Source organism: Microcebus murinus, chromosome 6, assembly GCF_040939455.1.
Source record: "Microcebus murinus isolate Inina chromosome 6, M.murinus_Inina_mat1.0, whole genome shotgun sequence".
In the NCBI taxonomy this organism is placed as follows: Eukaryota; Metazoa; Chordata; class Mammalia; order Primates; family Cheirogaleidae; genus Microcebus; species Microcebus murinus.
The window spans coordinates 91,548,135-91,573,678 of NC_134109.1; the positions used below are offsets into that span (position 1 = coordinate 91,548,135).

The window sequence follows — 25,544 nt, forward strand, 5'->3', positions numbered from 1 at the left end:
TTTGCATTCTTTTTTTTTTCTTCTATCATAAGGTATCTGTGATATCCACAGGTAGTAGCACAACCAAAGTTGAAACCAGTATATTATAATATACTATAATGGAGCAAAAATTTTTCTAAAACAGGTCAGAATGACATCTCAGACCCAGAATATTGTTTTCTGTATAGAAGTAGATCTTAACAAGAAGTAGATCTTGAGATTTAAATTTAGAGATGGACTATTACATAAAATATAAAGCAAATAATTTAAACTGTAAATATTTTAAGAGAAAACCAATAGACTAATACAAAAAAAAGAGAGAAAATTAGCTATGAAAACATTTTCAGTGCTTGGAATGTTTTCTTTTTTATTTTTGTTTTCTTTTTATTTTTGTAAAAAAAAAAAGGAATGAAAAAGAAATATGGTCATAGAGAAACAGAGAGAAAGAGAGAGAGAGTCTTATTAAAGTTACCTTTGCACACATCTCCTTTAAGTATCAAAAAAAAAAAAAAAGAAAGAAAGAAAAAAGAAAACCTCATTAAATATTTGCTACTTCATTTTTGGAGAGATCTCAGAGTTCAAATCCTGACCACCAATTCCTCATTTGTAAAATGAGATTAATGACAGCTGAATAGGAATTTTGTGGAAAAAATAAATGAATTTTATTTATTGTTTGAAAGAACAAACAACCCAAGTGCCCATCAATTCATGAATAGATTAATAAAATGTGGTATATGTATACCATGGAGTACTACTCAGCTTTAAGAAACAATGGTGATATAGCACCTCTTGTATATTCCTGGATAGAGCTGAAACCCATTCTACTAAGTGAAGTATCTCAAGAATGGAAAAACCAGCACCACATGTACTCACCAGCAAATTGGTATTAACAAATCAACACCTAAGTAGACATCTAGGAGTAACATTTATCGGATGTTGGGAGGGTGGGAAGGGGGAGGAGGGGAGGGGTATATACAAACACAACGAGTAAGATGTGCAACGTTTGGGGGATGGACACGCTTGAAGCTCTTACTCAAGGGGGGAGGGGGGCATGGACAATATATGTAACCTTAACTAAAATAAAAAAATTAAAAAAAACATATAGTAAAGCTCCCATTGATTTTACTTCAAAATAGAGTTTTTCAAAGTTTTAATGGTTACAAAAATAATTATATTCAGCTTCAGAGGACTCTATGAAGTGGGAAATAAAAGTGCTAATGTTTATGTATCAGTTTGTGTAGAAAAGCAATAAAAAGCAAAAATATGACTCCCTCAGCCAAAGCCTTATAAATTTTTAGTAACTTGGTGTGTTTTCTTCCAGCTAATATTTTCTGCACATGTAAGCATAGAAATTCATTTAATAATGTTTATTTTTATATTGTGGGATTTTTTAAAATAAAATGTGGGATCATATTATATATACTAATCTGTAAGTTGGTTTGTTTACCTAGCACTGCTTGAAAGACATCATTTCATGTCAGTCCAAGCAGATCTGCCCTGTTCACTTTAATAGCTACATATTATTCTGTGATATGTAGCATCAGGATGATACAGCCAACAAGGGGAATACTTGCTTGGGGGACAGAGCAAAGAAGTGAGTGAGGCAACCCAGGTATTGCTATAGTATAACAACTGGAGGCCTGTACAGATTCATCAGATAACTAACTATAAGGAAATCAGGTTCCAAAAAAGCCTGAGTTTTCATCAATTTTTTAATGGTTTCCAGTCTAATAAATAAAAATAAAAAATCACTCTTATTTTAATTGACATTTCTTTGAGTATTAGGGTGAGAGCATCTTGAGCCTTTTGTGTTCTTTTCTTTTTAAATTGCCCATTCATCTCAGTCATTTTTTTCTTATAGATTTGTAATAGTTCATATTAATAATATCCCTTTGCCTTTTATACAAATTGTGTATTTTTTTTTCCTAGTGTGTTGTTTTATTGTAAATGATGGTTTGATTTTGGTTTGGGTTTTGTCGAAGATTTAACAGTTGTGGTGAGAACGCTTAAACCATAGTTTTTCAAGATTAAAATAATCAGACTTGACAGTGCTCATGTAACTGAGAAACCCCTGAGACTAACATCTTAATTTTAGATTCTGTGTTGTGAAGTTATCTGACTGAGGCTTCTAGATTAAAGAAAAAAAAATAGTTTAGAAGTCACGTTGAGAGTCTTTCCTTGTGGCAATCGCAACTATTCACTGGGGAGAACAGTTTTTCTCTCCCACCAGCATCTCTTTAGCCTCCTTCAAAAGTATACAGCAATCTTTCTTTCTTCCACTAACTTGTGTGAATGACCACACCAGTGTATATTATTCTGCATCTAATATGCCCCTTTTAATTGTAAACCATGTTTTTGAAGCCACAACTCAAGAGTAGAAATAGAATAGAAAAATAGCCCACTATCATATCTTTGGCTGTTTTTGCTAGTGCTGTTTGATGTAGCCTCTCAGTAGCCCCTCAGCCCCAGTTGACAGTCTTCATTCTCCCTTTACAGAAAGGGAGACTATGTTTCCATTCTCCATGTTGGTCTTCTTCTTATCCCCACTGATATCAAGGTGGGCATCATCACTTACAGCATAAACCAAGTTTTCTATCACTGCTGTTGCCTGATTAAAGTTCCAAATCATTTTTTGCCAGAATGACTCATGCTGCTGCTTCCCACTTCTGTATAGGATATGGGACTCGCGCCCCTGAGAATAAACTGCTGTCAAAGCCAGTGAAGGTCAAGGATGAGTGTTGTTACTGTTTTTCCAAAACTTGATATAACAAAATCATTCTGTTTTCCACAACTATCTCAGTCTTTTCACTCTATAGTTTCCTTCACAGGATCTATCACAATTTCTGATTTTATACATATGTGTGTGTGTGTGTGCACTTGCTTATTTTTATTGCCAGTTCCACTAAATTGTAAACTGAGAGGCAGAGACCATGTCTGTTTTATTTAGTAGTATCTGCCTTTAGCACCGTGCATGGCACATGCTAGGCCATTGATTAGTAGCTATTTATAAAAGGAATGTATGAACAAATGGCATTAGAAGCCATCTCTATTATAACCTATCAATTTATTACTTGTAAACTAATAAATTTTTAAAATTTTTACTGAAATAAAACTTTACAAATATGATTGAAGCCTTATATATGCATATACCTCCTTGAATCCAATTCTATTTACTCCTCACCCAAACATAACTATTAACATGATTTTGATGTTTTTATCCCTATAAATGTTTTATGAAATATGCATGTATTGATTAGAAAAGCATGTCAGGTATGTGCCGACCTCACCTCGCACCCCTTGAGGCATCAATTAATTTGAAAGCAAAGACTGAGGGCCTGAGAAACTTCATAGAAAGCAGCAGCAGAAAAACAGAGAAGCTAAACACAGGAACAGAAGAATAATTGGAATTCATAGCCTACAAAGTAGCAGGTCCTTGTAAACACTCCATGCACACAGCTGGGGCTACGAAGGTCTAGATCCTAGGAGTAAGTGTGAATAAAATGTGGATCAGCTTTAAATGGGATCAGTCCCTCATTGGGTAAAGCTCATCTTTCCAACCCTAATATGCTACCGTCAGAAGGACAATAAATTCTTCCTGGAGGAACTAACATCATCCGGAGACACAAATTATATACATATTTTTCACATGCAAAAAGTCTTTTATTCAATCAAAAATAGCTAGGTAGGCATTATAAGAGGTTAATATGATGGAATTTAGAGACTCAGATGTTATAATAGCTGTGATTAATGTATTTATGAAATTATCAAAATGGAAAAACTCAGCAGTGAACTAAAAACTAGTGAAAGAATTCAATGGAAATTCTAGAGCTAAAAACAAAAAAAATCAAACCATCAATATATGGGTTTAACAGTAAGTTAGAACTGAAGGGAGAATTAATAAACATGAAGATAGTCCAGAAGAAATATCCAGATTGAAACTCAAAGAAACAAGAGATGGAAAATCAAAAATAGCATATTTACCAGAATTAACTGTGTACTGAGCTATAAAGCAAATCTCAACAAATTTCAGAAGTCTGAAATCATTTAGAATATGTTCTTTGTCCTTAGTACAATTATGCCAGAAAACAGCAATGAAAAGGTACTTAGGAAAATCTGTAAGTAGTTGGAAGTTAAGAAATGAAGCGTAAAATTATGAAATATTTTCATTGAATTAATAATGAAAATATATCAATTGTTTAGAATGTAGGTAAAACAGAATCCTAAAAGAAATGCATACCTAAAATATGAATGTTAGAAAGGAAGAAAGGGGAAAACTCAATTATCTAAATATCTTTCTTAAGAAAGTAGGAAAAAAACCAGCATATTCAACCCAAATAAAGTAGAACTCAGGGAAAATTGAAGAGCCTAAATTGATAAAATAGAAGACAAACTCATAGTTATATAATGACCACGACAATTAAAATATAAACTGTTTGCATCTCAAAATTTCTTCATGCTCCTTTATAGTTAAAAGAGCATAAAGAAACTCCTGACAACAACTGATATGTTTTCTGACCCTATATTTTTTTGCCTTTTCGATAATGTTTTATAGTTGGAATCATACAGTATGTGAGCTTTGAGTCTGGCTTCTTTTATTTACCATAATCATAATTCATTTGATGTTCATCTACATTGTTACATGTATCCATAATTTATTCCTTTTTATTGCATAGTAGCATTCCATTTTATAGATTTATCTTTTAAGCAGCCAAAATACATTAATTGCTTATAACTTTTGGTTATGAAGTAAGTCACTGAAAAGATTCATGTGTACATTTTGGTAGAAACCTAAGTATGCATTACTTTTTAATAAATACCTAGGAGTGGCATGGCCAGTAAATGTATATTTACATTAAACTGTTTTTGAGCATAACTTAGATTTTGCATTCTCAGAAGCACTGTGTCAGAATTCCAGGTCTTCTGCATTCGGTATCTTTACCAGCCCTTGATATCATCAGGCTTTTGTTTTTGTTTTGTAAATTTTTTAAGCTATTCTAATAGACATGTAGTGATATCACATGGTAATCTTAATTGGCAAGTACTTAATAACTAATGATGTTAAGCATATTTTTGTGTTTATTTTCCATGTAATTTTCTTCCTTGAAGAAATGTCCTTGAAATCATTTGCCCATTTTTATTGGGTAAGTTTTTCCCCTGTTATTGAGATTTGAGTATCATTTGTATGTTCTGGGTACAGGTTCTTTATCAGACACATGGTTTCCAAATTTTTTTTTTTTCTCTCTGTCTGTGGCTTATCTACATTTTCTCAACAGTATATTTTGAAGATCAGATTTCAATTTAAAAGTCCAATTTATCAATATTTTATTTTATGGATCACTATTTGTGTCACATCTAGGCAACTTTTGCTTACTACAAAGTCACAAAGATTTCTACTGTTTTCTTTTAGAACTTTTGTGTTTTGTAGTTTTACCTTTGACATATGTCTCTGGGTCTCTGATCTATTTCGAGTTAATTTTTTTATATATTGTGAGGTATAGATCAAGATGGGTTATTTTTGCTCACAGATGTCTTATTCTAGCAACTTTTGTTGCAAAGACTATCTCGTGTCCATTGACATACTGCTGCGCCTTGTCAATCTTATGTTTGAAGACATACTGTATTGATTATTATATTTCTATAGAAAGTTATAAAGACAGGTGATGTGAGTTCTTTTGCTTTTCTTTTTTTGAACAACATTGTTTGTCTTACAGTTTTTTTTTCTTTGACATGTCCATTTTGAATCAGTTTGTCAATTTGCATAAGAAATACTGCTAGAATTCTGAGATTGCATTGAATCTATAAATCAATTTGGGAAAAATGGCATTCTAATAAAATTGAACATATCAATCTATGAATACAATGTGTTTCTCTATTTAGGTCTTATTTGATTTCTTTCCTCAAAATTTTATAGTATTCTTCATATAAATGTTATACAAATTTTCTTAGATTTATACCTAAGTATTTAATAACTTTTGATGCTATTATAAATCACATTTTAATTTCAATTACCAATGGTACATTGCTAGCATATGGAAATACATTATTTTGTATTCAGTGACCTTATATTTAGTAGCTTTTAAAGTAGTTTTGGGGATATTTTCTATGTAGGCAATTTTTTAGTAATTTTTTTGCAATTTTTTAGGTAGACAGTCATGTTATCTGCAAATAGAAAGTTTTATTTATTCCTTTGCTATCGATATGCCTCGTATGTCTTTCTCTTGATGTTTTGCTGAATTTAGGAACTTTACTGCAATGTTTAATGGAAATAGTAAGAGAGTAAATATCATTGCCTTGATCCTAATCTTAGTATGGAGCTTAAATATAATGTTAGCAGTAGGTTTTTGTAGATTCTCTTCCTAAGATTAAAAAGTTGACTCTACTAGCTTTCAAAAGGTTTTTTTTTAAATCATGAACCTATGTCAAAGCTTATCAAATACATTTTCTGTATTACCTATAGAGATGATCATAAAATTTTTCTTTTTTAATCTAATTATATAGTAAACTACATTGATTCATTTTGAATCTTAAACCAACTTTGCATTTAGGGGATAAACCTCTCTTGGTCATGATGTATTTTTCTTTTTATACATTAAGAGATTGAATTTGGCATTTTTGTTGAGGATTTTTACATCTATGTTTATAAGAGATGTTATTCTGTAGTTTGCTTTTTGTGTAATACCTTTTTATAAAACAGAAAACTGTGAATTGACTTATATGTTCTTACTTTATTCTTGATTCAAAGAAATTAAAATAATTAATTTCCCCCTTTATGTGCTCGAAGTATTCCATTATATTACCTTGTTGCTTGTGTCTATTACATAAAAATTAATATACTACAAATTGTGAGATGGTAGTACCCATGCACAAATATAATATTTTGATATAAATTGTATGCCTAAGATTATTTTATATCAATAAAGTAAAATTTAATATTGAAGACTAATCTTTGTATAGTCAGGTTGTATTCTATTAATAATTATTTATCACAAGAAAGAATTCTGAGTTTAAATATTTAATAAATGTAAAGCTTCTGCATTTAAGCTTTTGAAATATCAATTGACCTTATTAGACAAATTGACAGAGAGCAATCAGTAAGGGATATTGATGAAACACATCCTCCTTTTGATGGAAAATTGAACTAGGATAGTTCAGTGGATGTCAATGGTCTTTTCTTATTTGAGGTCATATTGAGGTTATATTTACTTAGGTAGTACTTTACATTCTATACAGGGTTATATTCTTTTTTTATTTAGACCCCCAAATATGGATGAATATGAGAGCTATTATTATTCCTTGACTCTCTCTCTCTCTCTCACACACACACACACACGTGTGGTTTATGTGTGTTTGTGTATCTATCTATCTATATATTCATTTTGTATACATAAAGAAAATACTTTCGTCCTACATTCTGGCATACAGTAAGTGTTTACAGTGCAATTAAAAGACTTGGCCATCATATTCACTGAGCTTATATTACTAGGGGCCTTACTGTGGGATTGAAGACACATGCAAAGAGAATACATATTCAGAAGCAGTAGGAATCTTGTTTTTAGCCTAAGCTTGTTTGGTCTAAAACACAGACCTGTCTAGGGGGCATTCTGGAGTGTTGATTAATGGGTCCACATAAGCCATTTTACTAGAGGGAGTGAGGAGTCTTTCTTAAAATAATTCACTTTAAGAAAATAGAGAGTAGAAATGGACAGCTTTTAATTGTCGACAACACCTAAGGGATGCATGTGGAGTGTGATTTTTTTGCTGTTCCCGGTGTCTGCTATTCAGGTTGATCTGACCTATCTTCAAAATTGAGACATAGGAAGGTGGAGTGTTTTATAAAAATGAAGGGGCTCCTCATAGACAAATACTCTTCATAAAACATCCATGGGGAGCCCTGAGCACCATTACTTAGGCACCGATATGTTGAAGAAAATTTCCCACCCCCAAATAACTAATTTAACACTATACTCTGGTGTGTAGCTTTGTTCCCTACCTATAAAATTTCATGAAAAGAAATTTCATAAGTAAAAGTATTTACAAACTATATAATAAATACTGTGTCATATATGTTAAATTAGGTATTTTGATTTTTAGGCACATTATTCTTTTTATGCACAATAAAATGTGTTTGGTTTTAGGTTTCCTCAAGAACTGAACATGGGAAAAATAAGTGCTGAAATCATGTGGACTCTTTTTGCTCTGGATATGAAATATGCATTAGAAGGTAATTATAAATATTTATACTTATTAGAGTACACGTTTTAGTTAAATTGTGATTTTGTGTTCTTGGCTTTAAATGTAAAGAATTGATACATTGAAACATTGATTATTGTGATCAATTTAGTTCTAACACTTATTTCCACATGTCAGAAGATAAAGGTTGCAAAGTTATTTAAAAGCCCTAAAGAAGTATATACATTATTAATCTGGTATTCTAAGTTGCAGGATCATAATGAGTATTTCACTTACAGAATAATGCTCAGCTGCAGGAATACTTTATGGCAGTTCATTTGCCAGAGGAAACCATTGAGTGAGTAGTATTAGTCCAGATATTTGTTTACATGGACTTAGAAATAGTATCCACGTGTAGGCAGGTTAAAATTTGACCAAAGATTACACAAAGACAATGGGCAAGGCTCTTCACCAGAAACACCACTCATAATAAATCCAAATCATACAATGTAAAGCAAGAGAACTACAGCTCTAAGTTAAACAATTCTATAAATAGTCTTTGAGTACCTGCACCATGTTTAGAGTTGGAGAAAGAACCCGAAACCAGGTTTGTATCTTCTAGCAACTCATAGCCTGGTACAAAAATCTCTTTGCACTTACTCGACAAATATATGTTGAGCCCATAGATACTAAATGACCACCAGTGCACTCAGTGTGGGGATATAATAGTGAAGAAGCCAGCCATGCTTCCTGCCCTCAACAGGATTATAGAGGAGAGCTGCACACATGCAGACTGTCACAAGGTGGAGTGGTCAGGACTGACGATGAGGGAGAGTCTGGAGGAAGCACCTAAACCAGACTTGAGGCTAGGCGACAGAGCAGGCTTCCTAGGGGAGCTTTTTCTATGGAAATGTTATCTTGACAAAGACCTGAAGGAGAAGTAGGAGCAAGAAGGGCTTTTGGTAGAGGACAGAACATTAGCAATTAGGGTGAGTACAAGGTGCACTTGGAAATAGAGAACTCAGGGGATGAACAAGAGGAAGCAGGAAGTGAGTAGAGGAAGCAGCAAGGACCTGCATTATGGCCTTGTGGGCCATGTTGAGGAGTCTGACTCTCTGCTAAAAGAAACAAAAGACCATAAAGAATTTTCAGCAGGGTCATGTCTTGTTCAGGTTTGCAACTTAGAGAAGGCATTTTGACTGCAGCATGGAAGATAGATTGTTAGGGCAAGACTGGATTTGACAGTTCATGCTCACCGTGACACTGTGTGATCATGTCACTGTGTGACACTATATAATAAATACTGTGTCATATATGTTAAATTAGGTATTTTGATTTTTAGGCACATTATTCTTTTTATGCACTATTCTTTTTATTCTTTCTATGTATGCTTTGCTTACAGTGTGAGTTTGCTGCATGCAGATGCAGAGGGAACGTTCAGAAGCTTACCTTATTTGAAGCAAAAGATATACAATGGATTATAATACCTAATTTTCTGGTAAAGTTAGGGTCTCCCACCCACAAATAGAGAGGTTTAGCTAATCTTTAAAATTACACCAGAACTGCTCAGAGGTACAAACTCCTTATTCTGCCATGAGGTGTTTCTTCTCTACTGTGTTCATGGCCCACCCTTCCCATCTCTGCCTCCTACCAACCACATTCTTTTTCATTTCTCTGCTTTGTCTCTTTGGGTTCCAAAAAAATCTCTTAAATTAGACAGGAACCACCAGTATACTAGGCAAGTTAGTCTTTTTCAGATGGTGTTTACTTCCCTAGGCCAATCCTTGCATTCACTCACCCTCTTTGAGTGTCTGCCAGGCATCTCAAACTTCATAGGGTCAATATGGAAGTCTCAATCTCCTCTGCCAAAACCTGCTACTTCCACACTGTTCTCTATTGCCATTATTGTCACCACCATTCATCTGGTTACTTAAGGCAAGCGTGTAGGGTTGTTATTGATTCATTTCTTATCCTCACCACAATCAAAGTTTGCTCCTGCATTAGGGCTTATTTGCCAGCCGGTCCATGCCTGGACTTCTCTTCCCACCAATCTTCACAAACAGCCATGCAGGGCTCAGCTAATGTCACCTCCTTGGAGAGGACTTCCCTGAGCACAAGTATCTACAGTTGCCCACAGGAATAACTTTATTTTAACCCTCTGTATAGCAACTAATTATTGTCTTTTATTTAGTTGTTTATTTACACTTGTTCATTTGATTTTTTCTTATGTGTCTTTTTTACCACAATATAAATTTTCTTCTATGATTTTTACCAACATGTTTACTACTATTGCCTAGAATGATGCCTAGAAAATAAAGTTATTTGTTGAGTAAGTATGTTAAAGACTTTACTAGGTAATTTTAACTCAATGGAGAAGTGGAAATGGTGGTGGAGGAGACATCCCGTTGTGATCTTCTTTCACTGTGTGGTCTTGGGAACATTCCAACAGCTCAACACCTTTGTGTTCCATTATCCTCACTTTGTGTTTGAGTAGAACAAAACCCAATGCATTTTGAAACATTTAATGCTATTTTGTACCATAATGCTCTATAAGCCAGATGTTACATAAGATGCATAATTAATTTTACCACTTATGTTTTATTTATCTTAGAGTAAAATTAACTGGGTATTTAGGTAAAATTTTACATAGCAATATTTTCCATATTTCACTATTCTGCATACTTCATATATATTTTGAAGATTGAATATTTTTTTTTGCTTTTTAGTAAAATAGATGGTCTTCTTAGTGACATTTTCAATCATAAAAGATTATGAGCTCTTTGGAAAAAAGAACTATTTGCCAACCACATGTCAGCCCTTAACACAAACCTGGTTTGTGGTAGGTGCCTAATAAATAATGGTTGAGTAAAAATCTAGGGTACATCAAACAGTATGTATGTGAATATGCGTGTGAAGATTACCGACATAATTCAGATTGATTTTCACTCCGATTAGAGCCAGGGATTGCACGTTATTAAAAGTTCCTATACGTTTTCCAGTCCATTCTATGTTAAAGTACATTATTCATCACTTTAATTGTCCATATTGATATTTGGGCAATGGCATAGTAAAAGTTCAGCTCTTTAGGATGCTTTTTAGCCTCAATCCTAAACAAAAAGCTTTCTAATATATAGCAATCTATTTTATAACACAGAAGACATGGTAAAACCACTTTTATGAGATAGAGCCAAATTTGAGCCATAAACAGATTTCACGGGCTGGTTAATAAAACTTGGCAGTAAGGCTATCCATCTAAAGTCCAGAAACATTCCAATAAATCCCTTATGTCATTTAATGGGAAAAAGAGATCAGTGAGGGTAAATGCTAAGAACTAGGGCAAGACCGAGGCAGACAGGTGTATTTCAGCCACACCTGCTTCAGCTTGTCCTGCTTTGCTGTCCCCACTCTCTCTCTGCCCCGCCCTTCTTTAGCTACAGTACCTCTCTCGGGCACCTGGTACACTCAGGGCTCTCTAGCAGACTAAATACACTAAAGTGTTCGAGACATCCTGGTTATCCCGCCCAAAAGAACTGAAATCACAATAAGGAAGGAAAAACATTACAATTATAAATGAGAGGTGTGGGGGTGGCAAGTAAACCCCACGCACAAGGTTAGCAGGAAGTGGCCGTGTGGGAATACAACCGAAACTGGAAATGAAGCTTATTAGCGCCAGCTTTTCACCTTCTAAACGTGTTTCTCAGAAATTTAGTAGTCCCTTGCCTCCTTTCATCTTTCCTTTGAAGGAAAGCGTCAGTGTTAATTCACTTAACCTAACCTGGAAGCGTGCGTGGATTCTCTTTTGCACTTAGAGTAAATGCACTTCACACTTTTCTACTCTGGCAGGTCCTTCTGCCTTCTGTCCTTCCTGCCCCCTCCTCCATTGCAATTAAGTTGAAAAAAAAAATATATATATATATATGGAGTAGATAGAGAGGGTAAGCTATGTGTGTAATTAATTTAGAAACACGCTGACTAAAATATTTGGTTTCTAAATAACAGAAAAGAAAAATGGACATCCAGAAGTGTTTGTAATGCTATTATTCTTGTCAACCTTTGACCACCTACTAATTCATTTTATTATCTATTTGAGGAAAAGATAATTAAAATATGTTGACCTGAATAACATGCAATGTATATATACAATGTTCCTTTGGTAGAGATGAATATATCAGAGTAGGTAATTAACTGGTCAGCCACTTTGTTGGGTTCAACTCAAAAAATAATTAAATGGCCAAAGCACGGGGCTAAGCTAACTTCTCAGACTATGAACATGGTCTCACTGGCAATATAAGCAAATCCATTTGTTGAACACACCCCTTGTGTGTTCTGAAATTAAGTTCAATGGCTAAGTCTGTCTTCTCATAATGGTGAAATTTAGGAGAAACACTGATAAACAGAAATGAGTTTCTAAAAGGCCAGTGACCTGGTTATTAGAATCAAGAGATGAAGCATTATCTATTCATATATTTTTAATTGTTACATGATCAGTATATAAATAGAACATAAAGGTCTTGATGGGTGTTTTCTCCTTGTCTGAATTCAAGCTATGACAAGAAAGTTCTAGTTTTTACATAATTCCTTTTATTTGGTTTTGAAATAAAAATGACACACACTGACAATTCTAGGGTTCAGTTGGGCAACCCCGTATCTGTGCTCTAATAAACCACTGAACTTTCTTGCATTTTTTTCATTTGAGATGATATTAGAATTTAAATTCCCTATTAATTCATGGTCCATGTTTTCGTGAACACAGCTAGCCTCTAATATCTGAGCTTGTAACTACTCAAAAGTCACAATATTTATCTTTCTCTCAGATTTGAGGCCTCAGGAGACTACAAACAAGGCAGGAGACTGGGTTTTCTTTTTCTCTCACTCTTAGAGCACACTCACTTTGCTAGCTAATCATGTTAGACAAGCTTAACGACTCAGAAAAGAATAAAATAAATAGATCACCTGCAGTAGCACCAAAATAGTAAAAGAGAAACTCTCAGCTCAGATATCTAAAAAATACAATGTTTGGGATTAGTGTATCAGTTATCTATCATGATATAACTAATTATCCCCAAACTTAGTGGCTTACAACATCAATAAATATCTATTATCTCTCGTTGATTCTGTGGGATGGGAGGTTCTGGCTCAGGGTGTTTTGTGAGGTTACAGTCAAGATGTCCAGCAGGGTTACAGTTGCCAACGATTTGAGGGCCGGGGATCCCCTTCCTTGATGTCACAGTCACATGGCTGTCGAGTAGTTGTAGGCTGTTGGGGGGAGATCTCAGTTGTTCCCAGCACAGACTTCTTCACAAACAGCTTGACTTCACTGCAAAACGTGGCATCTAGCTTCTCCCAGAGTGAGCAATGCAAGAGCAAAGGCTAAAGCTGCTGTGTTCTTTACAATCTTACCCCATCACATCTGCAATATCTTGTCAGTCGCGCAGTTCAGCTTGCTGGGTGTGGGAAAGAGTGCATGAAGACACAAACTCCAAGAGTCAAGGATCGCTGACTTCATCTTGAAGGCTGGCCAGCACACTTAGTATTTGCCTCTCTGATCATTTCTTTATAATACTAGCAACAAAAAATGGGTGTTTGTTGTTTGCCGTGATTTTAAACAAAAATAACAATCAGCATGGATAAAGCCAATCTTTTTCCTTCTGCCCCTTGTCCTCAGCCCCTCCCTACAGTCACAAGAAAAAAAGCATGAAACAACTATTAAAATTTTACAAAGACAAATTATCTCCCAAGATGCTAAGGCTCTTGTTTGCCCCATCTACTTTTCTTAGTTAAGCTCCTCTGGAAGGGAAGTCTGGCTCACTGAAAGGAAATTAACCCCACATTCCCAAGAAAGGCATTTACTGATCTGGCGTGTTCTTTTGTTTCTCAGAACAGTAGGTTTCAACCCTGGCTGTGCATTAGAATCACCAGGGGTAGAGTCTTGACTTTTCAAAGACACTCCAGGTTTTAATCTTATGGAGAACTTGTTAGACACTGTTTTAAGTGATTTACAGGTATTAACTTATTTGATCCTCATAAACAAACCTATGAAGTAGATACTCTTATTATCTCCTTTTTATAGATGAAAAACATGAGGTGCAGAAAGGTTATTTTGAATAGAAGAGCCCAAATCCCTTGTGGTTCTAGTATGCATCCATGGTTGAGCACCACAATTCATAATGTTGATTTAATTTTGGAGGACTTCTTTCAGAATCTGATGAAATATGCAGGTTCTAGTTACAGAAAAATGATAAATAGCCTCTACATCAAAATTCTGCATTCTCCCAGGAATACATATGCGAATTCTCTGTAGCCCATTTGTAGACTTCCTCCAAGGATCCAAGAGCCCCAGGTTCAAAATCTTTGCTCTATAGAGCACTGGTTCTCCCTGGACCAGCAGTTTCAGCTGGGAAATTGACAGAAACGCAAATTTTCAGGCCCTACCCCAGATCTACAGAATCAGACCCTCTGAGCGTGGGCTCCAAAAAATCTCTGTTTTAACAAAATCCCCAATTGAATCTAATGTGCACTGAAGTTTGAGAGCTACTGCTCTAGAAAACTGCTCAGGATTTAAATTTGCAGGAAGCTGCAAGTGTTTACATGAATGAGCCTGTTTTCACAGTGCTTTGTAGACATCTCATTGTTCCTGGCCTACCATTATGCAAAATTCTCTTCTGTTAAAGCCTGGTTTCTTTAATAAAAATGATCCACAACAACAACAACAAAAGTCAATCGCTGATATTCATTCAGTTTTTCATTAATACAAACATATTTCATTTATTCAGTGTATTCCCTGAATGCTGATTCTGTGCCAGGTGTCATGCAAACAAGGCTCAATGCAGACATAAACAAAACAGGCGTGACACCTGCCTTGAAGAATGTTTTACTCTATAATAAGCAAACAATTACACAAATAAATGTATAATTACAAAATTTAGTCAGGGTTATAGATAAAAAGTATGTGCATCAGGCATTGCAAACTTGCATGTTAAAAATAAATGTGTTAGTCCATTTTGTATTGCTAGAAAGGAAATAGCTAAGGTTGGGTAATTTATACAGAAAAGAGGTTTATTTTTGGCTCACAGTTTCTGGTGAGGGCTTCGGGGAGCTTCCCAATCTAGGTGGAAGGTGAAGGGGGATCAGGACTGTCACATGGCAAGAAAAGCAGCAAAGAGAGAGAAGAGGAGCTGCCAGACTCTTTTAAACAACCAGCTCTTTTGCAAACTAGTAGAGTGAGAACTCATTACCTCTGGGAGGGCACCAAACCATTCATGCAGGGTTCACCCCCATGACTCGAACACCTCCCAATGAGCCCCACTTCCAACATTAGGGGTCAGATTTCAACATGAGATTGGGAGGGGACACGTATCCAAACTGTATCAATAAACCCCTAGAATTAAAACTTCCCACCCAAATCCTACTCTTCTAGTCATTCCTATTCCAGCAAAATATGCCACCATTTGTTAAGCATCAGGCATGATCTATAATCCCTTTATTTCTCTTACTCTACCACCCTCCCCAGACACATGCTACCTGTTCTACCTCCAGAACATATTTGGCTCCTCCCCTTCTCTCTATTTCTACTGCCTCCAATAGTTCCAGCCATAGACACCCTTAGCTTTGATATCTGTGACAGCATCCCAAGTACTTTGGACATTTCCACCTTTGCATTCCTATAATCCATTAGCTCATAGCGTCCAGATTGGCCTGCACAAGTTTAAATGAGATCAAGACATTCTCTGGTATATAAAATCTTCCAAAGTCTTCCCTTTTCATCAAACCAAAATCTGTTTGTTTGTTTGTTTGTTTGTTTGTTTGTTTGTTTTTTACCATGGCCTACAATGAACCAAGTAGTCAGGCACTGCGGGCTCTACCCATCCCTCCAACTTTGTCTCATTCATGTTCTGTCTTCTCTTTAGCCACACTGTCCTCATGCCTCTTTCTTAACTGGGACAAATTTGTTCCCACACCAGGGCATTCACGCTTGCTTCTCCTTTTGCCTATAAAGCTCTTTCCTCTCTCTGCAAGGTTAGCTCCTTTCCATTCCAGGTCTCACTTCACAGGCCACTTTGCTTCCTAACCCTGCCCGACCATCCCACCCCTTGCCATATTCCCACACATCTCTATCCTAGTAATTTGAATGATATTATCTACCCTGAATGATACTATTTACCCTAGTAATTTGTTCATTTGCTTGCTAATTTTGTTCTGTTTTAGGGCACTGTTTATAAATGTTCTGGTCACAATCCAAAGCAAAAAAAAAAAAAACAATAAAAACCACACATACACATTTACAGTGCTACAGAACACATACACACACACACAAACACACACACACATACACAGGTACAAAACCAAAATAAAAATTTCAGGACATGTAGATAAGGAAACATCTTGATAAGGATAGGGGTAGTAAATTCTGAAATTTTATTTTTCCGTATGTATGTGTGTATATATATTATATATGCATATATCTGCATACATATTACATTTAATTAATATATACACTTAAATTCCAGTCATAATTCTCTAAATTGATATCATGACCCACTTATGGTTTGAAGCCAGCATTTTAACACTACTTCAAAATAAGCTTTGTAGAGTCAGAAACCTTGTAAGCCCCATTTACAGTTGAATACTCCCATTCAAAAATAATCATTGAATAATTAAAAATACATTAATACTTATGCTACCTCAAAACTCATGAAAGTTATATTCAGACATACTTCTATATTAATAAATTTGCCAATATAATACAGCATGTACATAATTTCACCAGTAATATTTGGGAATTTGATACAATTTGGACCCAATTTTTGTGCACCTTGCTTTATTTATTTATTCTTTTTTGGAGACAGAGTCTCACTGTATTGCGCAGGCTGGAGTGCAGTGGCATGATCATGGCTCATGCAGCCTTGTACTTCTGGGCTCACGTGATTCTCCTGCCTCGGGCTTCCAAAGTGCTGGTATAACAGGTGTGAGCCGCCATACCCAGCCTTACTTTTAAATATCTATAATGAAAATATTATATTTAAGCATAAAGTTTTTTCTCTTAATACTAATTAAGATATCCCCAGCAAATGATCACATCTCTTAGGCAAGGTATTTGAATGGAGCATTTGAATATGAAAATCTATAGGGGATCATACTGCCAGAAGGAAAATGTAGTAAGTGCAATCAAGAAAATCAAGTTAATTTTAGCGGAAAAGAAGGAAATGAAGCTAACTGTAGTTTGCATATGTCAATGTCATAACATAGTAAGTGTTCACTTCCATGAAAAGTATATATTTAATTTTTTTCTATTTTTTCCTGCTATTAATTTTTCAGTCATTTACCATCCAGGAAAAGATAGGAGAAAAAAGCAAAGATAAAGAAGTGCTGAAACCTCGGTTATATTTTTTTCCTTATTATTGGATTTTAGAAAAAAAGTTTATAGAAATAACAAATTAAAAGTAATTACTAAAATTAGTTTAGAAAAACTCAATTTAAATAGGATAAAATATTTAAATGCCATGGCCTTAGATTCTAATTGCTGCCTTGCTGGCTCTTATAGATATTAAAAAGACAAAATTATTTAGGAACAAATGAACATTATCTAAACTACTTGAACTTTAATAGTGGAAATTGTAAATTTACTAAATCAAATCAATCACAAGTCCAGCAATACATGCAAATATATACATGTAACCAAAGAATAAAAACAACCATGACTATTTTTCTTACTTTTTGGTCAAATATCCTTTTCACTGTTTGGAGATTGCTGATATTCAGCCACTGGAAATGTTTTGATGACAAAGAAAGCCTGGAAATGAGATGGCAGTTGACACGAAATCGGCTTTCTGGAAACTTTCTCCTCCTGAGGAACTTAGGAAACCATGTATTTTGCTCTGCTTTTTTATTTGGAAACCTTCCAGGGAAAGCTCTGAAGGAATGAGCCCTTGTTGGTTCTCTTGGGGTGATTGTCATCCACCAAAAATGATTATCAATGTCCACTCACATAAACAATATAAAAATGGATGTCTTGGCTTGTGGCCATCTTCCATCTTCAAAGTCAGAAATATATATTCAAGTTTTTCTCACATCATTTTAACACTACTTTTTCTATCTCCCTCTTCCACATTTAAGTATCCTGCTGAGCTGAAAATCCAGGATAACCTTTTTATCTTAAGGTCAGCCGATTAGCAAATTTAATTTCAACTGAAACATTAATTCCTATTTGTCATATAACAGAACATATTCATATTCTTTAATCTGGGCATGCCCTAGTTTGGGTCTCTGTCCTAGGATCTCTTAGAAGGCTGAAATCAAGGTGTTATCCAGGACTATGGTCTCATCTGAAGGCTCAACTAGTGCAGTATTTGCTTCCAAGTTCTCTTGTGTGGTTGTTAGCAGAATTCAGTTTCTCAAAAGTTATCAGACTGATGGCCTCACTACCTCCATGGCAGTGGCCAGTGGCCATCCTCAGTTTCTTGACAGGTGGACCTGTCCAACATGGTGTCTTGCTTTATCAAAGTAGGCAAGGCAAGAAAGCAATACAGAAAATGTGAGCCAGAAAAAAAATCAGTCTTTTATGACCCAATCACAGAAGTGACACCTCATAACATTTGTTATATTCTAGACATTAGACATTGGAAGCAAGTTACTAGGCTAAGTTTATGCTCAAGAGGAGGGGATTATCAAGGCTGTGAATACGACGATGAGGCAGGGATTATGTAGGTTATTTTAAAGGCTGCCTTCCACAGAGTGTTGCTTAGCAACAAAGACACTGGCTTTAATCAGACAAGTTAAGAACAAAACCTTACTACTTACCAGCCATGTGACACTGAGCAATTGACATTTCAACTCTATGCCTCAGTTTCTTCCGCTGAAAAACCATATTGTTGTGAAGATTAAATGAGGTACCATACATAAAGTAGTTATTGCCTGGTACCTAGTAAGAAATGCTCAATAAATATTAGCTTTGGTGATAATGATGATTAAATTCTTCACTTGAACAAAGAATTCAGTGCTAAAACCTGGGTTGAAAACCATTCAGCTAGATACATTCTAAAGCTCTATCTAAATTAAGAATCTATATGTTTCATTAGTGACCTAGAAACGCAATCTTTCTCCTCTTAGAAAATATATAATAGAATATATGGAGCATAACATTTTACTAAACACCAGAGAATATGACCAGATGACTTCTTCCTTCTCTATTGAAAATATATAATATTATCTTTCTAATTGAAAAAAAAAACAATGATAGGAAATTTGGAAGATACAAAGAATATTGAAATCACCCAGTGTCATCCAGAAGTCATGTATATACTTTTATATGTATTTATAATAATTAGCAAAAATACTTTTTATGGAGAAATGTTGTAGTGCAATGTATTCTATTAACATTCTCAACTCCTCTTTTTACAGTCATGCTCATTCTTTTTTTATGTGTATAAATTTATTGGATACAAATACAATTTTGTTACATGCATAGATTGCATAGTGGTCAATATCCATTCTTGATTTAGTTATTTGGCAAGCCTATATCTGCAAGTCATTTTATAGAAAATATACGTGGATTATGCATTCTAGGCTCCTGCATATCTGAAACTATTTGTCTATTATACTTGAATGACACTGTGGCTAAATATATAATATATATTATATATAATATCAATATATATAATATATATATTAGGTCACACCTGTTTCTTTCAGAACTTTTAGACACTTCTCTATTGTCTTATGTTACATAGGATTATAGCAAGGGAATAGGAGACTGGAATATTTCTTTTCTTTGTACACAACTTGTTCTGTTTTGTTTCAGCCTAGATGCTAATTAGATATTTTTCTTTATTTCAAAGGTTGAAAGTAAGCCAAAGCGTTACTTGCTTTGTTAATTTTGCCTGGTACTTAATGAGTTCTTAAAATTTGTATGCTCAGATATTTCTTTAATTTTAAAAACATCTTTTGATTGTTCCTTTGCTCCTTGTCTGACAAAAATCAAATCGTGTCACTCTTCTGCTCATGACCCTTATCACATTCAGAATGAAGTCCAAAGACCTTACCCTGGACTGTAAAGCCCTACGCTGCTGCTAGTGGCTGTCTCTGAACTCAACAATCATCTCCTACCACTCTCAGCTCATCCCTTGGCTACAGTCACTCTGATTTCTTTGCCCTTTTCCAATCACAGCACACACACCTCCCTCTTGGGTTCTCTGCATGCCTGTTCCTGTTGCTTGGAATGCTTTTTCCATGAATATCCACTTCTGATGTCTAAGGAAGGCCTTGCCACTTACAAAATAGGAAAATAGAACCACCCTTCATCTATCATCTACTGATATGATTGTTTATTGCCCATTCCCCTATAGACAGTAAGCTCCGTGAAATGCCCTTTTCTGTGTTGTCCACTGCTGTAACCTTAGCATCTAGAAAAGTACCCAGCACATGGATAGTAGGTACTTAACGGATATATCCCATGAGTGAATTCCTCATTAGTTTCCTGGCACACTGTCTGTGCTAGACCTAAAGTGGATTTATAGAAGCAGAGCTATAGGGTCCCCAGACAGTGTGTCCTTTGGTCCCTTGTGTGCTTCCCAAAAGGTTGATAGCCTGCAAATGTGTTCCTATGACCACGTGGTACTCTGCTTCCTGCCCACCCCTTCTCAGTTGGGTGGTTGATGGAATACTAATAGGTTTCTGCCTATTTCTTTATAGCTGTTCCCTCACATGCTGCTTTCTTTAATCTGGTCCCCTGTTTCCCATATCTTGTATAATTCCTTAAAGCTTCTTGCATGTGAATGCCATCCTTCCCGGGAGTCTAGGCTCTTAAAGGGTTTTGTAAGGATGAAATGAGACAAGGCTGAAAGTGCTTTAGTATATATACAAGGTTGTGCAACCATCACCATAATCTAAATTTAGAATATTTTCATCATTGCGAAAAGAAACAATGTACCCTTGAACAGTCACTCCCTATGTCTCATCGCTCATTGGAGACTTTAAATAGGTGAAATTTATATGTAAATTATATCTCATAAAGCTATTATAAAAAGTAATTTATAAGTGAAAGTGTTATACAAATGTTTTCAATTATTATGATTAAAAGAAGAATACAGAAATCCCTGAGGGCTGCAGGTTAAAGCATTATTCTTTCATGAATTTCCCATATTTTCTTTTTAAAAATTAACGATTTCAAACTTTATCATATTATCCATTATTTCTCTCAAACCATGATAGTTATTTCTCACACATCATAAAAGGCAGTATGGGAATATGTAATTTAATATTTAGCCTTAATATATTAACTATAACTGGTGTTTTTCCCATCATTTCTCTTTATCAAATTCATTCATGTAGAGCATAATACAGGTAGATAATTTCCATTATAAATAGGTACTTATATTTGTGAATATTTATTCAGTAGTAATTTCAGTTAGTTTTTCTCTTAATTGAATTCTACCCAAGTTTATTACTTTCAGATTTTATCATCTACTAATTCTTATTTTTTATCTCCATGGGAAATTGATACTGAAACTGTGAAGTCAATGTAGTGACAGCATTGCCATTTTGCTATTCCTTTAATTTATTTCCATTTGCCTAAGGAGAAATATGTCAAGTTACTTTAGAAGTAAGCATCAGAAAGTGAAAACTAATATAGTTCTGGATAATATGTAAGTGATTTGATTTAGATGGAATTGAATTTTAATGGTATTTTATGTTTTGTGGTTAAAAAGGCATATAATATACTGAAATGTACACTTATAACTGAAACACTTTATTGTCAAAATAATATGGCAATTTGAGAGCATGAATATAGGAACAAATATTTGTATGTTGACTATCACTTCACTTTTTAAAGCACTCTTCACACTCAGGCATATCTTTAATTTAACCATAAAACGTTCTCTAATCTGATAGTACACTGACATGTTTGGTAGGTGGAAGTTTCAGATTCTATATTCACTTTTTTGTGAAGGGAAAATAAACTCTCTACTTTTTAAAGTTATGATTTATCAACTCCACTTAATTGAAGGTGATAAAGCATCATTGCATTGAGTTTTTTACTCTCCAAATTATGCTAATGTCTTAAGCATCTTGGTTAGTGCTTGATAACCAAAACCCATCTGGTATCAGCTATCAATACTGTTTTAGATAATTTGTAGTAAATTGTAAAGAAATCCTAAAATTATGTTATTACTAGTCTTTGCATGCTTCTTTCATATTGAATTTTGCTTTTCATTTATATGTTTAGACATTTAGAAAATATGCTAATTGCTCAAACTCATTAGCCTATTGAGTGAGCTTCTCAACATCCAAGGAGGTAAATTAGTATTAAATATTATTAATTGAAATTAAAGTACACAGGGGTTAAATGACTTGTCAAATCATATTTTTATGCCATTGCTGTTAAAAGAATTATCTTGTTTAAATTTGCACTGACTAAATAAATCTGTTTGTCTGGGAATTAAAATCACATTTTCTTTCCACTACATGGAAGAGAAAGCCTGTGAAATTGGTAGCTGCAGTAAATACTATCTCAGGAATTTCAAGAAGTAGAATGAGCCTGCTGGGATATGGAGGACTTTCATTCATTTATTCCACTGAGAGGTTCCGGCATTTGGCAACGATATTCAAATAGCTGATGTAACGGAGGGAACAGTTGGTACGTGGGTTTGACAGATCTTCTTACTTAGTGATCCGAGTCTTCTCATGGGAAATTTCAGATACCATGAACCATGCTGCAAATTTTCTTTAGAGAAAACCTGGAGAGAAGATGATAACACCCAAAACAGTAACATTAACACTTTTTGTTTCCCACAGCCCTCACAAAGTAATTTGTGAAGTCACTATTCAAGGAAGAATATTCAGAATAATTATTGCTGACAGAGTACTGGATTCGGGGTTTTATTTTGTGAATGTTTACTTTTGTTCAGTTATATAGTAAAGAAACATGTAAAGCAGGCTCTATTCAGATTTGTAACATGAGCATATTTCCTAGAATAATTATAATTTTTGAATTTTTGATCTTCTTGAATATTATATCACCATTATTAGGGGACCACTTCTGCCAATATTCTCTGAATAACAAGATTTTTTATCCTGCCTAGGGAGTCAGCATTTGTCCTCTGTCTTCATAGGCACTCTCAGAATTTATCTCCTCCTTCTATAAATGGCTAAATATTTAGAGTATCTAATAAAGTATCTGATATACAATGTCCTATCTTGTCAGTGCATGCCAGTTTATTAAAATGTGCATCCATCTAGTTTTATTTATTTTAAACTCCAAAGTTTGAAGAAATGAATTTTTATTGTTTTACCATTCTTGTAAAATCTACCTTCTATAAAACATCTACCTAAAGTAAGATATGTGCTATAGTCTATGTAATATAAATTGACTGGAACTGAGGAAGTACATTTGAAGACTGTTGGGTTTGTAGTCTGCAGGTCCTTTGGTAAAGTAGCATTTTCTGAAATTCAGAATATCCTATAGTTATGGTGACTATATCTTTTACATATAATAACAGAATACATGATCTGACAGGAGAGAACTTCTGTATGAAGTTCTGTATGAAGCAGAACAACATATATACAATAGGAACAGCCTCAGAGAGCCAGACCATATGGTATCCATAGCTATAATATTTAGAAGTATCAAACAGTCATTCTTTAACATCATTTTTAAAAAATGCATTGCAAAAGATTTTTACTATAGTTAACATCAATCTATTGTACATTTCAAAGTAGCTGTAAGAAAGTAATTCCAATGTTCCTAGTGTAAAGAAAAGACAAATATTAAGATAAATCTTCAAGGTGATGGGTACCCCAATTACGCTTATTTGATTATATGAATAAATCACATTAGCACAAGTACACCAAAAATATGTACATCTATTATGTATCAATAAAACAGAACAAAATATTCTTAACATGTGAGCTGATCTACACTTCATATTTAAATACATTTATAACACCTGCAAAAATGTTACTCACTTATCTGATGCTTAATAAGCTAACATTTAAATACCTATTCTGGGCCAGGCAAGGTGGCTCACGCCTGTAATCCTAGCACTCTGGGAAGCCAAGGTAGGTGGACAGCTCAAGGTCAGGAGTTCAAAACTAGCCTGAGCAAGAGCAAGATCCAATCTCTACTAAAAAATAGAAAGAAATTAATTGGCCAACTAAAATATATAGAAAAAAAATTAGCCAGGCCTGGTGGCACATGCCTGTAGTCCCAGCTACTCAGGAGGCTGAGACAGAAGGATTGCTTGAGCCCAGGAGTTTGAGGTTTCTGTGAGCTAGGCTGACGCCACAGCACTCTAGCCCAGGCAAGAGTGAGACTCTGCCTCGTCAATCAATCAATCAATCAATCTACTCTGTGTCAGGCTCTGTGCTAAATACTTGAGACAGAAAAGAAATAAAATCTCTGCCCTTATAGAGCTCACAGTCTTGTCAGGGAGGTAGATATTAATCAAATATTCATGCTTACTTAAGTAAAAGTGCTATAAAAATGCATATATGGTGCTAGAACATCTAAGAGGGACATTTTGTCAGGGGATTCAGAAAAGTGTTTCCTAAAGAAGTGATTTTTGAGCTGAGATCTCACAAACAAGCAGGGTTTAACCAGTTGAAAAGGGATGGGAGAATCTGTATTAATTAAAAAATTGAAAAGCAATAAATACATAGCAATATATTTTCCTTTATATTACTGATTTTAAATATCAACACTGACCCTGTAAGTTATAGCCTGAAAAGTTTGGAATTTACATTTCTCTGTTGGCTACCTGCAAAGAGAATATTTGGCTTACAAGCATATGTATTAACCAGTTTGGCATGTCTGACACCAAACCTGTTTCTTCACCATTGTAAAATTAGCTTCCCCTTGGATAATTGTTCTTACTGGTCACCCTTTCGACTCAACAATTATTTGTGTTGGCAAGTCCCCAGAAAGTTCCAAAACAGGAAATACATGTCCATCTTTCACTATTTGATTATATTCATGATATTTTAGTCACGAAACAATTACCAGCTGGCAAACTTCACATACATATTCAATAGCATCTAAATATTGTTGTTGCATCTATTATATAAGCTGCGAATGAACTCACTAAACAGATGCTCCAAAATTTATAAAACTTGTAATTTTCAAAACATTTGATGTTTTTATCATAAAATCTTAGTCTCATCTGTGATTGATTTGGGTTTTTTGTTTGTTTTATTTGAGAATATTACATGGTATACAAATACTTTAGTCACATAAATTGTCTTTGCACCACCGAAGTCAAAGCTATAAGTGTGCCCATGCCCTATGCAGTGCCCACCGTACCCATTAGATGTGAAATTACCCTCCCCATCTACCCCTCCCACCTGCTTGATTTCTGAGAAATGTTATTTTCACACATGCACGTAAGTGTTGATTGATTAATTTC

At 34.7% G+C, this 25,544-nt stretch overlaps 1 protein-coding gene across 1 annotated transcript in view; it reads left to right on the plus strand.

The window, feature by feature from the left end:
• UNC13C (unc-13 homolog C) overlaps positions 1-25,544 on the plus strand; it is a 493,476-nt gene that overhangs the window by 321,046 nt on the left and 146,886 nt on the right. The window contains exon 18 of the mRNA XM_076004387.1: positions 8,115-8,200. Within this exon, the coding sequence (XP_075860502.1) occupies positions 8,115-8,200 (86 nt within the window). The remainder of the gene's footprint in view (positions 1-8,114; positions 8,201-25,544) is intronic.